Source organism: Carya illinoinensis, chromosome 13, assembly GCF_018687715.1.
Source record: "Carya illinoinensis cultivar Pawnee chromosome 13, C.illinoinensisPawnee_v1, whole genome shotgun sequence".
Lineage (NCBI taxonomy): Eukaryota > Viridiplantae > Streptophyta > Magnoliopsida > Fagales > Juglandaceae > Carya > Carya illinoinensis.
This window is the reverse complement of record NC_056764.1, coordinates 15534268-15548401: the sequence shown is the minus strand read 5'-3', so window position 1 is coordinate 15548401 and position 14134 is coordinate 15534268. Positions and strand designations below refer to the sequence as shown.

At 35.4% G+C, this 14134-nt stretch overlaps 1 protein-coding gene across 5 annotated transcripts; it reads left to right on the top strand.

Moving 5' to 3' along the window:
* The first annotated feature begins 3126 nt into the window (after positions 1-3126).
* LOC122292610 (receptor-like serine/threonine-protein kinase NCRK) lies at positions 3127-13477 on the top strand. Of its 5 annotated transcripts, none has more exons than XR_006236964.1 (12): positions 3127-3903; positions 4495-4581; positions 4906-5022; positions 6095-6202; positions 6611-6862; positions 7013-7254; positions 7394-7690; positions 8076-8312; positions 8528-8752; positions 11359-11776; positions 12438-13116; positions 13217-13477. XR_006236964.1 is itself a non-coding variant. In XM_043101057.1 (10 exons), the coding sequence occupies exons 2-10, from the start codon at positions 4512-4514 to the stop codon at positions 11722-11724; spliced, it is 1914 nt and encodes a 637-aa protein (XP_042956991.1). In that variant the 5' UTR covers positions 3128-3903; positions 4495-4511; the 3' UTR covers positions 11725-11909. The 5 variants fall into 5 exon arrangements, 1 of the variants encoding a protein (XP_042956991.1); XR_006236965.1 differs by lacking the exon at positions 3127-3903 and adding an exon at positions 3919-4169; XR_006236967.1 differs by lacking the exon at positions 4906-5022.
* Positions 13478-14134: the final 657 nt, after the last annotated feature.

The following is a 14134-nucleotide window of genomic DNA, read 5'->3' as shown; positions in this document are numbered from 1 at the left end:
AAGGCGTTGGAAGTAAATTAGTAGTGCATGTTGGGAGACTATAAAACCCAAAATCAGATTTAATACAGACTTTGATGGCAGAGTAGTTCACCTGACATAACAATTCAAGAGCTAAAACAAGTGACAATTATTTCAGAATCATTTTGGGAACAAGCGATCGAGGTCTTCAGAATCATGAGAGCTTTGTTTTTTTTTTCCTTCTACTTTCTTCCCCCTTTACCATTTAAATTATTTCATCTCGATCGTAATTACTATATATATTGAGCTTCCTAAAAAATTAAAGACGCGGCAGTACTATTGAGGTACAAATTGAAAATTTTCCTTGATTATAAGCAATTCCTATGAATATTAATAATAGAAGAGGTCCGACATATATAGGGTGGTCACACTGGTCAACGATACCATCATAGAAGTGTTATGAACGCAAAGAAATTTCGTATATGTCTTAATGTAAAACATGGGATCTACTCATAGTATTAATCTTCTTTTAGATTCTTTCTTAAACAAAGACTAAATTTTTTGCCAAACCTAGCTTTTATATGCATAAAGGTGAATTTCTAGTTACCACATAGCTTTAGTTCGGATCTATCCTTTAAATGTGTTTTGATGTATGATACTTCTCTGGATTTTTTAGCTAACTATTTGTTAGAGTTGGTGTACGTACGTACACAGATATGCGTGGTCCCACGTCATGAGTATTCAAGGAGGAAGAGTTTTCATCAATTTAATAACAACATATTGTACGTATCAATGAACATACGTACGTTTATTATCTATAACATGCATTGCATGCATATGATGTGTGAGAGTGATCGAGTGAGGGCCCAGACAGACCTAAAAGGTTGGTGGACGTCCAACCCTAGATAGATTCTCTTTGGCAAACACTGAGAGTTATTGATGAAGTCCATACCGACTAATAGAAAATGAAGTACGTATAGATTTGGTACATTCATTTGGATTCCACTTAATTCTTAAGAGTTAGGTTATCAGAAATCGGATTCAAGTCTTTTTCTAATGGTTAGGTAAAATTTTCTGCAAGTAGATATGGGAAATAGTGATCTCATCCCTCGTCTCTTGATCATTAATAATAGTTACAAAGAATCCCTCGCCTTACATTCCACTCCAAACCAAATTGGTAAATTTGAAATGATCGATACATTAATTCAATGATTCTTCAAAACCATAATTATATATATATCTACTCTTTTTCTTTTTCTTTTTTAAAAAATAAAAATTTATAAAAAACTGCAAGTAGATTAGATATCCAGTAGTCATAGCTGTAAATGATGGATACTAGGCGTTGTGTATATAAATTATGGATTTTCGATTCTGAAGTTAGAGAAATTACTTGGACATGGATGTAAGTAATCAACATTGGAAATGATGAGAAAGAAATAATATAAAAAATAATGTTAGATATAGTTTTAGAGTGAATAAGTTTCACGTATTCCATTTTACAATATATATATATATATATATTTTCATTAGGGTCTTAGATTATTCACTTTTTTTAAAAAGAAATGTGTGAAATTTTTATATACTAAACATTGTCAATATTATTTATCTAATATAAATTTAGAAATGTAAAAAGACGCTGACTAACTCAATGACTAAAATGTGACCTTTAGTTAGGGGTTGGTGTGCTTTTAGGTGAACTTTGTGTCCTATCAAATTTGATTTAAATGATATATATTATTTTACTCTTAATCCATTATTTTTGTGTTAATCTTTTATAAGATTTTGTTAAAATTAATCTCAAAATATTTATCATCTTTTATTTTTTGTGATATTAAATAATTAGTGAAATAAAAATAATAAAAAATAAAAATTAATCCATTATGTTTGGAAGTAGATTCAAAAGTTACAAAAAGCTTGAAGACGCCTTGATATTATTATATTGAAAAATTCTATTAATTATTCTTATACTATACACTTATTTTAATTTTAATTAATTTATTTTTTATTTAAAAATATGTGATATAAAAATAATGAGTAAAAAAATTTAATTAATTTAATAAAAATAATTAAAAAATATTAAAATATAAAAATAATTAGCAAAGCCTCTTCCACATTAGGTATCCAAGTTCTCAGCTTTACCTCTTCTCATATCCCAAGAATGCTCTGAAGGCGTGAAGCTTTTACTGAAATATGATTTAGTAATGAACCTTAATAATATAATATAAATAATTAATTTCTTTTATCCTTTGTCTGTAGATTTGCTATTCTGTCGGTTCGACCATGTTCTTTGTTCAGATTTAATTTCTTTCATTTTCTTCCGAAACAACGACAGTCAAACCTTCTTTGTTTGTTTTTAATTGTGATTATTAGCACGACAAAACTCCACGTCATATAGTTGGATGAAATTCCATCTCCAAAGCCTAATCTGAAACCCATTTTCGGCCGTTCATCAGTGAGACAGTACGGATTCAATAGATAGAACGGTAAATCAGCCGGATCAGGTTGTCTGCTTAGAGCTGAGTGGGCCCATTGTGATGGTATGTAGGGACGCTCTAGACTCCGACACTGAGTAGGTGGCCCCGTCTTGGCAAGGCAAATGCGTCGAAACTCCACTTTTCGGTTTTCATGTCGCTTTACTGGCTACCGTGTATGTAGTAGTATGTCTTTAAAGCAAGGTCTTTACTAACCCTTGATATCTTAAACTGAAAAAGAAAAGAAGTTTTGAGGTTTTAACCATTGGCAGTATTTTAATTTTAAAAAATTGGGAAAGTTTTCATTTTAATCCAAACCCATATTCCCAAATGAACCCACCAAGCTGTGAGATATTTGGGGAAAAAAAAATATAGGAGAAAAATTATGGGTTTCTGATCTTTTATCTCGTAATGATTTTAGCTACTGTGATTGGTTGAGGGGTCTCTTTCGGATTTGCAAGAGTGTTGCTTTCCGAGTGTTTGTTGATGGCAATCCTTTTGTCCCCATTCCCTTTTTTGAATAAATTCAGGCATTCAATAGGTCCATATTCAGACTATTCGATGTCATACGTCGCGTCTGCAGTTTTTTTAAAAAACAAAAAACAAAAAATAAAAAAAATCCGGCATTTCTATTTCCAGTCTACGTAATATCAAAGATAAGTGAGATTCGTGTATATATAGAATCCTTCTAAGCTACCTAGGAGCTGCTATATATCGGACAAGCCCATGGGTTCTATTGGTTTGAAACTCTTCTGTTTCTTACTCACTTAGGCGAAAATGCTCATTTCTGCTTTCATTCATTTGCTACAGGCAATTTGTAGACAACAGTTTTACTCCTATTTTGGGTGCATTGTCTCCTTCCCTTGTATTCGGTTCCGGGAGTTGTCTGTAGGGACCGTAGTTTGAGCCGCAGGGCTGGTATCCAGGATAACTGTGTCTTCATTGCTTGATCTAACTATACTGCGTATCGGCTTTAAATGATTGGAGGACAAGTTTGTTTCTCATGCATAGATGCATTTTAAGCTTTTACTTGCTGTGTCATTCTCGCAGGGTGTCACTATTCCATCTTTTCTGACCAGTAATTGTGGGCATTGGCTGTATCAAAAGTCTGGGTATAGAGTATTCTAGTTCAGTATACGCTAACTTTACGTTCCTGGTACCTGGCGTGAGTGCTCTAGTACTTTTTGGTTGGATTGAATTGGAAGCTTCAGATGTTTGTTGGCCAACCATGAATTTTGCTATTCCTACCAAAGTATTTGAACTAGATGCTTCCCTATTCCTCTATTCTTGACTTGAAGGTGTTTATATGCCTTTCAGAGATTCAGAGAATATTGATACCAACAACCCTGGGTCTTAATAGTGTTTACCACTCATCAATGCCATTTCGTTTTGATAATAAATGACTGGAAACTGATAGCTGAACCAGGGTTGGTTATTTTCAACAACGTTTTGATGTCCACTCATCTTAATATCTGTAAGTTGATTTATGAGTATTAAGGATTTTGTTCTTAGATGGATATACACGTTTTGGATCTCATTTCATTCATAAATCCGTTTCTTTCTATTACTGCATGGATACCTATATTTTTGCTTGAATGGAAATGTCGTCTATTATCAGCTCTTTGCAGTTTGGATGAGGGGGCCTTACATCAATGAAATATCTAAAGAAGATCTTTTCCCTAACAAAGCTTGATTCAGAACATTCATTTTCCCTTGTGTTGTCTATGATGTCTATGATTTGTACAAGAGCCTGACTTTTACTCTGTTTATTGGGTTTATAGCCTTTTCTTTTATTATTATTGTTGTTGTTGTCGTCGTCGTCGTCGTCATCATCATCATCATTATCATAATCATCATCATCGTCGTCGTCATCATCATCGTCATCATCATCATTAGCAATAGACTGGGGAACACAGTACATGGTTTATTTGCTTTATCTGCTGTCGGTTTGTTTGTATGATGTTGATATAAAGATTATCCTTTTGTTCTTCTGTAAAACTATGAAGTGCAAAGTTTTGATGTTATACAAAAATATATTGGATGACTTTAATTTCTTTCCTTGTAGCATTAAGGTCGTAATATATGAAGCTCCAGACAGAGGTTGCCATTGCTTATCTTATCAGCTTTATCTGGATTCTGCAAATTCATTGCGGTTAGTATCAATAATTGTATAGTTTCTGTAATTTGTCTCTGATTATTGCTAGTGTAACAATGGAAATCAAGGCAAATCTTTCCCTAGTAAGTTTGTAAAATTTTTAAATAGCTCAAATCCTGCAAATCGAACTTGGTAATTAACGATACCAACTTGAGATGCCTGCCCAAAGAATGCATCGTTCCCCTATGTTTGACAATTTAGTGGTAAAATAAGCTGCAAGAAATGTTGCTTTTTTTTTTCTTTGTGTGTGTGTGTGTAATATGTGACGTCCACTGATAAAAACTATGAAGCTTGTGTCTTAAGTTGAGTTTCTGGGTGCAGATGAACTTTCTAATACTCCTAGCAGAAACAAATGGACATGTAAATGTTCTTCATACCATGGAAATCAGAGTTATGCTGTTAAATCCAACTGTTCCACGGCCTGTGATTGCATTCCAGGTATGCTACTATGTCTATGGTATAAGCATCTAGAAGCTTTCATTGGTAGGCTTCTAGATGCTTATACCATACCATCTAGAAGCATCTTAGGTTCGGTTTGGCCATTAGAAATTCTCCTCTCAAATTCAAAATTTTTATATCATCATTACAACTCTTCCAAATCTCTATATAAAATAAAATAAATAATTCAACTTTTTCTTAATTCTTTAAAATTCTAAAAAAAAAATAATATTATATTTTAATATTTCATCTTAAAACTCAAAATTCTCATCTAAGAATTGTTAGTGGCCAAACCGATTTTTATTAAACTCCTACTGCTGCTGATAAATGTTTTGCAGAACATGCCCTCTCTGTCTCTGTCTCTCTCTCTCACAGACACACACACACACACATATTAATTCTTAGTTAATTCATATATAGAATTTTCCATGGATGCGGTTTTAGAAGCTTCTACTAGCAGCCAATTTACCTGGAGAGAGGGAAAAATGAAAAGTGCATTGGGTAATAGTACGTTCTGTCAGCTCAATGTTTGCAATTATTAAAATAATTTATATTTTTGTTTTTCACTTGAAACTCCTATCAGCTGAACTACACTACACTTTCGGTACTTGATGGTAGAACGTAAAGAAAGGCATAACATGTCACTTTGTTCTACCTATTTCTTTGAATTTCAAAAAAGGGGTAAAGAATTGAATTAATTTTGTAATATCCTGCTCTTGCCCAGCGAAGTATGTGAGAGTCCATGCTGCCTATAGTGGCTGTCTTGAATGCCATATATCTAGAATCTTGAGTGGAGGATGTCTCTGTATGACTAATGTGTGTATGTATGTGTTTCTACTATTTCGTTTTGAAGTGGGAGCTCTTAGGAGTGATATGCATGTCTTGAAATCATGTTTCAAGTTTAAAAAAATACAAAATTTATCACATCTATTTGAAGGATTCTTTGTCTGATGTATTTTTCTTTTTGTTGTCTTTCATTTAGTGATAAGGTTCATTTTAGACAATGTATTGGGAGGCAGCAGTGACCAGTTTGTTATGTAAAACTAACTACACATATTACGCTCCGATGTAGATGCTGGAGGAAGCACATGGACGTGTACATGCACTGCTGACGGGTTTCCTAAGTTAGTTTCTGACAGTGTTGATAGAAACTGTTTCACAGGTTGCAACTGCACGTCTGGTATGTTACTTTGTCCCTGTTTCTTTCTTTTGAAATCTTCATGGAGATTTCCCTTCTGAATAACTGAATTCACTGTTGAACTCGGTGTTTTATCATGTTCGAAATCAGAAAGGGGGTTGCAAGGTTGTATTTGTGGCTGACCATCCGCTTTATGGGGAATAATGATGAACTCAAGATATTCTGGTGGATCTAAAATCTGATATATTCTGTTGGACTTTGGGTTTAGATTTTGTTTAACTGTAAAGTACTTTTTTAGTTGAATTCATATTCATATAATTCAGGTATTTGATGGATAACGATACTTGAATCATCTGTTTTCTATTGAACTCATTTTATACAAAGATATTTGCTAATGTTTAGATCAAGGTGCACAAAAGCTTCTTTGACTGCCTAATTTCTTGTTAACAGGATCTCTCAGCACGGCACAAGTCTCAAAAAAGCACATTTCCAGCAAAGTTGTTGTGATTATTCTATTACTGTGTGCTATTCTCACAACTTTTGCATTTCTTGCCTCTGCCATGTGCTATGTCTATCGAAGGGACAAGTTCTCACCAGACAAGGAAAAAAATTGCGATAGTGCTACCAACTTAATAAGTCTTAGGACTTCTTCAGCACTACAGAGCAAATTTTTTATAGATATTCCCACAAATCCTTTTACAGGCAAGTCATCTTTTACCATAGTTTCAAGGCAATTGATGTAATGTGGACCTGACCTTTTGTTTTGGCTTTAAGCATGTTCTAATGTGCTTGCTTTTATCCAACTTGGTTTTGACAATAAAACCATTATAATCTTCGTCTTCTTTATCTCAGGATGCTTTCAGAAGACTTCTTTGTTACTTAGAAGCACAACAGGGAATACACATGGAACCATCATCCAATTTTCATATTCTCAATTGGAAAGTGCAACCCGAAAGTTCTCGAACTCTAATCTTATTGGAGTTGGAGGAAGCAGCTATGTTTATCGTGGTCAGCTCAGAAATGGCAGAATTGTGGCAATTAAGCGGCTAAAAACTCAGGGGGGACCAGATTCAGAATCTCTATTTTCAACGGAGGTACTAACTTGACATGCCATTAGGTTTTATTTCTTGGTTCAAACCACCTTGTATCCGGGTATTTTAAGAAAAAAAAAGGCAATAACTCGATTTTCTTCCCATGAAATTTGCACGTATTTTACAATCTCGTTTTGCTCAGATTGAACTATTATCCAGACTTCATCATTGTCATGTGGTGCCTTTGCTTGGCTACTGCTCAGAATCCATGGGAAAAAATGCTGAGAGGCTTCTGGTATTTGAGTATATGCCTAATGGTAATTTGAGAGAGAGTTTGGATGAGGGCTCAGGTAGAGAAATGGATTGGGCTACTCGAGTTGCAATTGCAATTGGAGCTGCAAGAGGCTTGGAATATCTTCATGAAGCAGCTGCTCCAAGGATTCTGCATTGTGATGTCAAATCAACAAACATTCTCCTGGATGATAATTGGAGAGCGAAAGTAAGAGTCTCGATTCTACTCTACATAAGTTACGATTATAAAGTATCAGAAAGAGGAAAGGGACAAAAGCTCATAACCTTTATTGACACTGGAATTTGCTGAGTGAACTTGCTTCAATGGTTATTAACAGAAAAAGAAAACCTCCTAATTCATAGTGAATCTGGTTTAACTTTACCAAGTAATATTTTCACCATTAGAGAAAGTGGTTGTCTCAGTCAGTCAACTATTGTCTTGGGCTAAAGTTCTTGTGCCCTGACGAAATATCATGGGATATCTTTGGAAAAAATTAGCTATTATAATCGTCTATTCAGCTAGTGGACATACATAATATGTGTTTATATATATATATATATATTTTTTAATTTACTTTCACATGAATTTACAGATAACTGATCTTGGTATGGCTAAATTCTTAAGAGCTGACGGTCTCCCCAGCTGCTCCAATTCTCCAGCAAAAATGCAGGGGACTTTTGGCTATTTTGCACCAGAGTATGCCATTGTTGGAAAAGCCTCACTCAAGTCAGACGTTTTCAGTTTTGGGGTAGTTCTTCTTGAGCTTATTAGTGGTCGGCAACCCATCTATAAAACAAGCCACAACAGAGAAGAAAGCCTTGTCATTTGGGTATAGTAAATCCTCTCTCTTAATTATATGAAAGCATTTTCTATCTTGTCTGCTATCTTGGATTTTTTTTATTCTCGCTTTTGAGCTAAAATTTTCATATTTGGCATTTGCCTATAATCTGTTATCTTGAGCAGCCCTTCAATGGCTTGGTACTAAAAATTTTATCATGTACAGATTTCATGTTGAATTAGGCTGTCTAAAATTTGTCTGTGTAGGCTACCCCTCGTTTACAGGATAGCAGGCGAGTAATTACAGAGTTGGCTGATCACCGTTTAAATGGGAATTTCCCTGAAGAAGAAATGCAGATAATGGCTTACCTAGCAAAGGAGTGCCTGCTTTTGAATCCTGATGATCGACCGACCATGGGTGAGATTGTTCAAATCCTTTCAACAATTGCACCTGATAAATCCAGGAGAAACCTTCCTGTATATCTTTACCAGGTATTACTATTTGTCAGCATATGCCAGGTACTATTGGCTTGGCTATCACAGGAATCTTGCTTTTCTGGTTGATCTTTAACTCCCTTCTACAAATTACTTCCAAGCTTTCTGCACCTGTTGACAGGGGCCTGCATATAAACACACTTTTCTGTTGTGTTTGAATGATAAATTCAAAAGATTGATAGACTTCAAGATGATAGGAAGAAAATTGACGAGAGATTCAGTATCATCAATGAAAATTTTCATTTTCTGGATGAGTAAATTTAAAGTTAAGAAATCAGACGATTATATAAGTTATAATGCTAGACTCTATGGCTTGGTGGTGACAGGCAGCGGTGGGTGGTGATAATTGTAACAACAGTAGTGGCGACAATGTAAAAAATGATGGTGGTAGTAGGATGATAATGTTGTGAACTTTTTAAAATGAACCTCAATAATAATAATAAAACAAAAAACTCACCTCAAATTCCTTCATCCAAACACAACATTTAGTAACATTAAAGCTTCAATAAAGCAATGACATTAAGTATGCACTTTGCTGCACTTATTAAAAAAAAGTATGCATTTTGCTGCTGCATGATATGGAGAACGATCAACCAAGTTTACCTAATTTCTATTGAGAAAGCATATTTGAGCTGACCTTCTCTATGCCCTCTCCCTCAAAATATTCCAAATCCTTGAATTTGACATAGCATTGGCTTCAAGTAGCGTTTAAAAATTAAAAAGAGAAAAAAAAAAAAAATACCATTTCCACCTTTTTAATTAAAATAGGTTTAATATTTTACACTCCAAACTATCAAAACTTAGCACCTTCATTCAATTTTGGTCAGTAAGATGGATGACAGCTAGTTGATATGGCACAATTTGGACACTCGATCTTAATAGAGGGTACACATTGTAACCTGTTGATAGCTTGAAAGTCAAATATGCTAGTTTGATACTTCGGAGTGCAAAGCATAAAATTACTGATTTGGAAGATGCAGATGTAATTTTTCCCTCTCAATAATGGCCTTGTAAATGACTATATAATGGAAAGCTTAGGTCAATTTCAATCGAACATTGAATTACTCTAGAACAAGTGTTAGAACCAACTAAAAATTACCATTTCTATTTCAAAATAGGCTTTGTTTGTTGTGTTCCCTTCTTTTCTACCAGCCGTACAAATAGGTAAAACAAATAAATATTTTTTAAGATGAGGGCTAGACAGGGGCCTGTAACTTTGCCTATTCATGTGAATCTGCTGGCTCACAAGATTAGTAGGCAGATTTTCCGTCCATTCAGTATTACCTAGGGTAATTGAATTGGCGTTTGAAAAATGTGCCTGTAGACAGCCGGGGTCTGGGTTAGATAACCACCAGCCTAGTAGTAGTATCCACCCACTTGCCTATATTAATAGTATACATTTATATAAAATAAAGTATTAATATGTTATAAGAAAGGAAAATACTTTGTACACATCTAGGGTGTGCAAGGCTGCAAACCCTTTGAAAAAAGTGAGACTGTAATGCCTCAATAGAAGGCCTAAGTCACATGGTCTATATTCGAAAATGACTAGTTAATGATACAATTGGAGCGCTCTATTAGAACATTATAAAGAGCAATAACTTCTCATTCCCAAGCAATGTGGGATCCCATGAATCACCTACCTTATCCTCTGATCATATGGGGTATTACAATCTCTCTCCCTTAAATTCTTGATATCCTTGTCGGGCTCATCTGTTGTAGGTGGCATAGCTCAAGTCCCACATTTTTGGTTAAGATAGGCTTTCATACCATCTGTAATGCCCAATTGGAGCCCCATTAGATCATTATAAATAGCAAGAACTTTTCATTCCTAAGGAATATGAGATCCCATATACCATCTAGCTTATCCTCTTATCATATGAGGTATCACAGAGACACTTGAAAAAACCAATATGTATTGATACAAGCTCAAGATGTGCAAGCTCTTTGAAAAAGTAAGACTCACCATAGAAAATATATATATATATATATATATGCATTACTCGTATTTTCTATTAGGTTGCACACTTTCACTCCCTTTTACCTCTTGCTTATACGAAGAAAAATATAACTCCAAAAAATCTCTCCTTCAACTCTCCCAATTCCCTTCCTCTATTGGTCTCTCCCTCACTCCCTCATTCTCTTCTCCTTCTTCATCTTAGGCTGCTTTGTCTTTGGCAGATTTTGGCTTTTGCTTCTTCTTGTGTTCGGGCAAAATTCTTATTCTCTCCCTCTAAGCTTTTTTGTTGGTTCTTCTTTGACTGAGTTTTGATTTTTGTGACATTGTTTTAAAAGTCCCTTGGATACTCATCCATTTGTAGGGTGGGGGCAAGCAGATCCCACCTGTGATGGGAGCTCGGGCAGGGGGCATTACTTTCCCCTGCTTGGGGTGGGGGTAGTGGCAGGACAAAATCTGCCCTTCATGGTGGGCTAGAGTCCCAATTAAAACTTAGAGATTAGATGAATTAAGTAATTACATATTTTTATCATACGTCTAGTAGGGTGAAAGTTTTTTAAACTACATCTAATCAAAGTTGAGCTTGATTGTCCTAAGCATCCCACACTCGCCCAACTGATTGTTGCAATTTTCCTGTGACATTCAGAGGTCAACCCCTCATAGGATAAGGAGTGAACCCTTCAATCAAAGACATACCAATCAAATGGAGAAGAGGCCAGTCCCATCCAGTAAACGGTGTTCACTGCAGTTGTCAGGTCCTCTTGATGGTGAGGAGACAAGGCCAACCCCATCAAGTAAGGAATCAACTCCTTGCTCCCTGGCAGTAGAAGTTGATAGTACCGTGTGTGTTGGAGAACATAGCGATGAAGCAGATCATATCTCACTCGAGTATATAGAGAGCCTGATCCTCGAGACTTCGAACAGCTCAAGTTGGCATGCCTTCGATGATGAAGTGGACTTAACTGAGCCACGGTTTGAATCATTTCGGATGGCCAATATTAAGACCCCTTGATGAAAGCAACCGGATGAGCAGAGGTTGGCAAAAAGATGTGAAAAAACTCATGGTAACAAGGTTTTTTGTGGTACAAGTTTGTTTAACTACATCAATGCTTGTAGATATGTGTATATATATTTTCTGGTCTTATTGGTTTCATATTGCTCAAAGGGGAAACAAGCTGATTTTTTCTCTGTTCTTTATTTTCTTCTTAACTGTTTTTGTGTTTACTTTCCTTCAAAGAAGAAGGGCACATTACAGGTTTTCAAATATGAACCCGGGAATATGAGAAGCGGGGGATCAAAACCCAAGCAGTCCTCCAACTGTTGATTATATTTCATATACCAAAGATGGCGCATAGTAAAAACTAGAAGTGATTGGTACATAGAAACTGAGGACAAACTTGAGTTTCTAAAATTTATCAAAAACCAAACTTCGAGGGTAAAGATTCACCTAGTCAAAATGTTAACAAAAAGCAATAAATGTTTTGTTTTTTATACTGAAAATGCTAGACTTGGGACTCTTTTACAATTATTTTGTAACTCTATTGTAAATGGAAGATAGTCATGTAAATTGAAGTTATTTAATAAAGTGGTACAAATATATTGAATGATTACAAAATGAGTTATAAAATAGTTATAAAAGAGTTTTCGATGTATTATGCAAATATGCAAACTTGCACACTTAGTTTTATCTTTTGAAGTAGACGAAAGGGTTGGCCAATGGTGCAGGATAGATGGATCGGGGTGGCGGCACCCTCGGAACAGAAAGAGCTGGAAAAGGGTAGAGTTAAAGTGAAAAGAAAGACAGCTCGATGCTCAATTACGTGTAGTTGACCTCATTCGAGCGTGCTTGCATGAGCTGCTTCCCCCTGTCAAATTGAATATAAAGAAACTTGGAATTTGAGATCTGTTGTGCAAACTCTCTTAGGCCCATCCCAGATTCCAACTCTGACCGCTTACCACTAGTTGGGGAATTTTAAATGAGACTCAACAACAAATCAAGCGGAGCAACAAGATTCACCCATGCAATTTTGATATCATGTTTGAATTCCTTATGTTCAGCTAACTAGCTTGTCATGTCTAAGCAGCTAAGATTAGTTGTCAATATTCATCTCTGGTTCATACCTAAACGTTTGTTCATGTGGTAGTTGGGAATCCGTGTTAAAAGTTAAAAGCTACGAGTTTGAAACTCTCGTTTGAACGGTAGGTGGAGGGTTGACCTGAGGGGAAAGGACAGTGCCGTATATTTACACATAACATTCATACATATCATCTACCTGTACTGGAAACAGAGTCGAATCTGCTGCAATTTAGTTGTATTTTCTGCAATGGATCCACCTCCGCCTCCACCATCAAGCACACCACTACTTGCCCCAGCTCCACCTGCCAATGAATTCTTGGACTGCTGGTGAGATTTTTGTTTTTCCTTTGCTTCTTTCTCATCTGTAGAAAAATCGGTGAAGCTAAAATTCCTTTTTTTCTTATTATTTTGGGGTTTTATTCTGCAGTTTATGGTTTCTTTGTTGCTGTGGCTTATTTAGAAGCTGCTTCCCTCCACTGTTTGAGCCTGGGCCTCCGCCTCCCTTATAATGAATTACTTCTGTATCTCACTATTTATGAGCTGTTTGTGTATGCAAAGGAAAATAGAAAACAATGTAAGAGTTAGATTTACAAATTTGGACGCATTCTTGATCATCCTCTTCTTTTGTACTGATTAATGTAGCCTTGAATTTTTGGGTGAATGATATGCTTCTGTATCTTTGTATTCATCTTGCCAAGGGAATGGAATGCATTCTCACATTTATGCTTTGTAAAATGTGGTATTTATCTAGTTATTACCAATTTATAACGCCTATAAACAAATCAAATTATACTGTATACACAACTCAAAGCCATCGAATTTTGTGAGGAAAAGAACAGGAACAACTAAATATAGAAAGAACAATGATAAGTGCCGTTGCTCCTTCTTGTTATAGTATCTACAGATCCAGCCAATCAAGGGCATGTCGATATGTAAACAACAATGCATACAGAATCACAATTAGTTGCAGATCATGATCATTACAGAAGTGAACTATCAAGATCTCAAGAATCACACCATGTTCTTTCCTTCCGTCATTTTCCATGTATTATATGAATGTATGGCAAATCATTAGACTATCTATATTTATTAGTGAAATTCTGTACAATTTATATATTGAAATACAACATATGGTATTGAGGATATTGATCAACGATTACATTCATAGTTTAGCTCATGGTATTGGAGCATTGATAGGCCAACGCTTTTGTAGTCTTCTTTGCTCTAATGGCATCTCACACAACACCTGCTAACTTCCCTACTTTAAAACATTTTTTAGTGTGAAGTTAGATGGTAGTGATTATCTTCAATGGTTGTATCAGATGGTTCTTGTATTGAGCAGCTG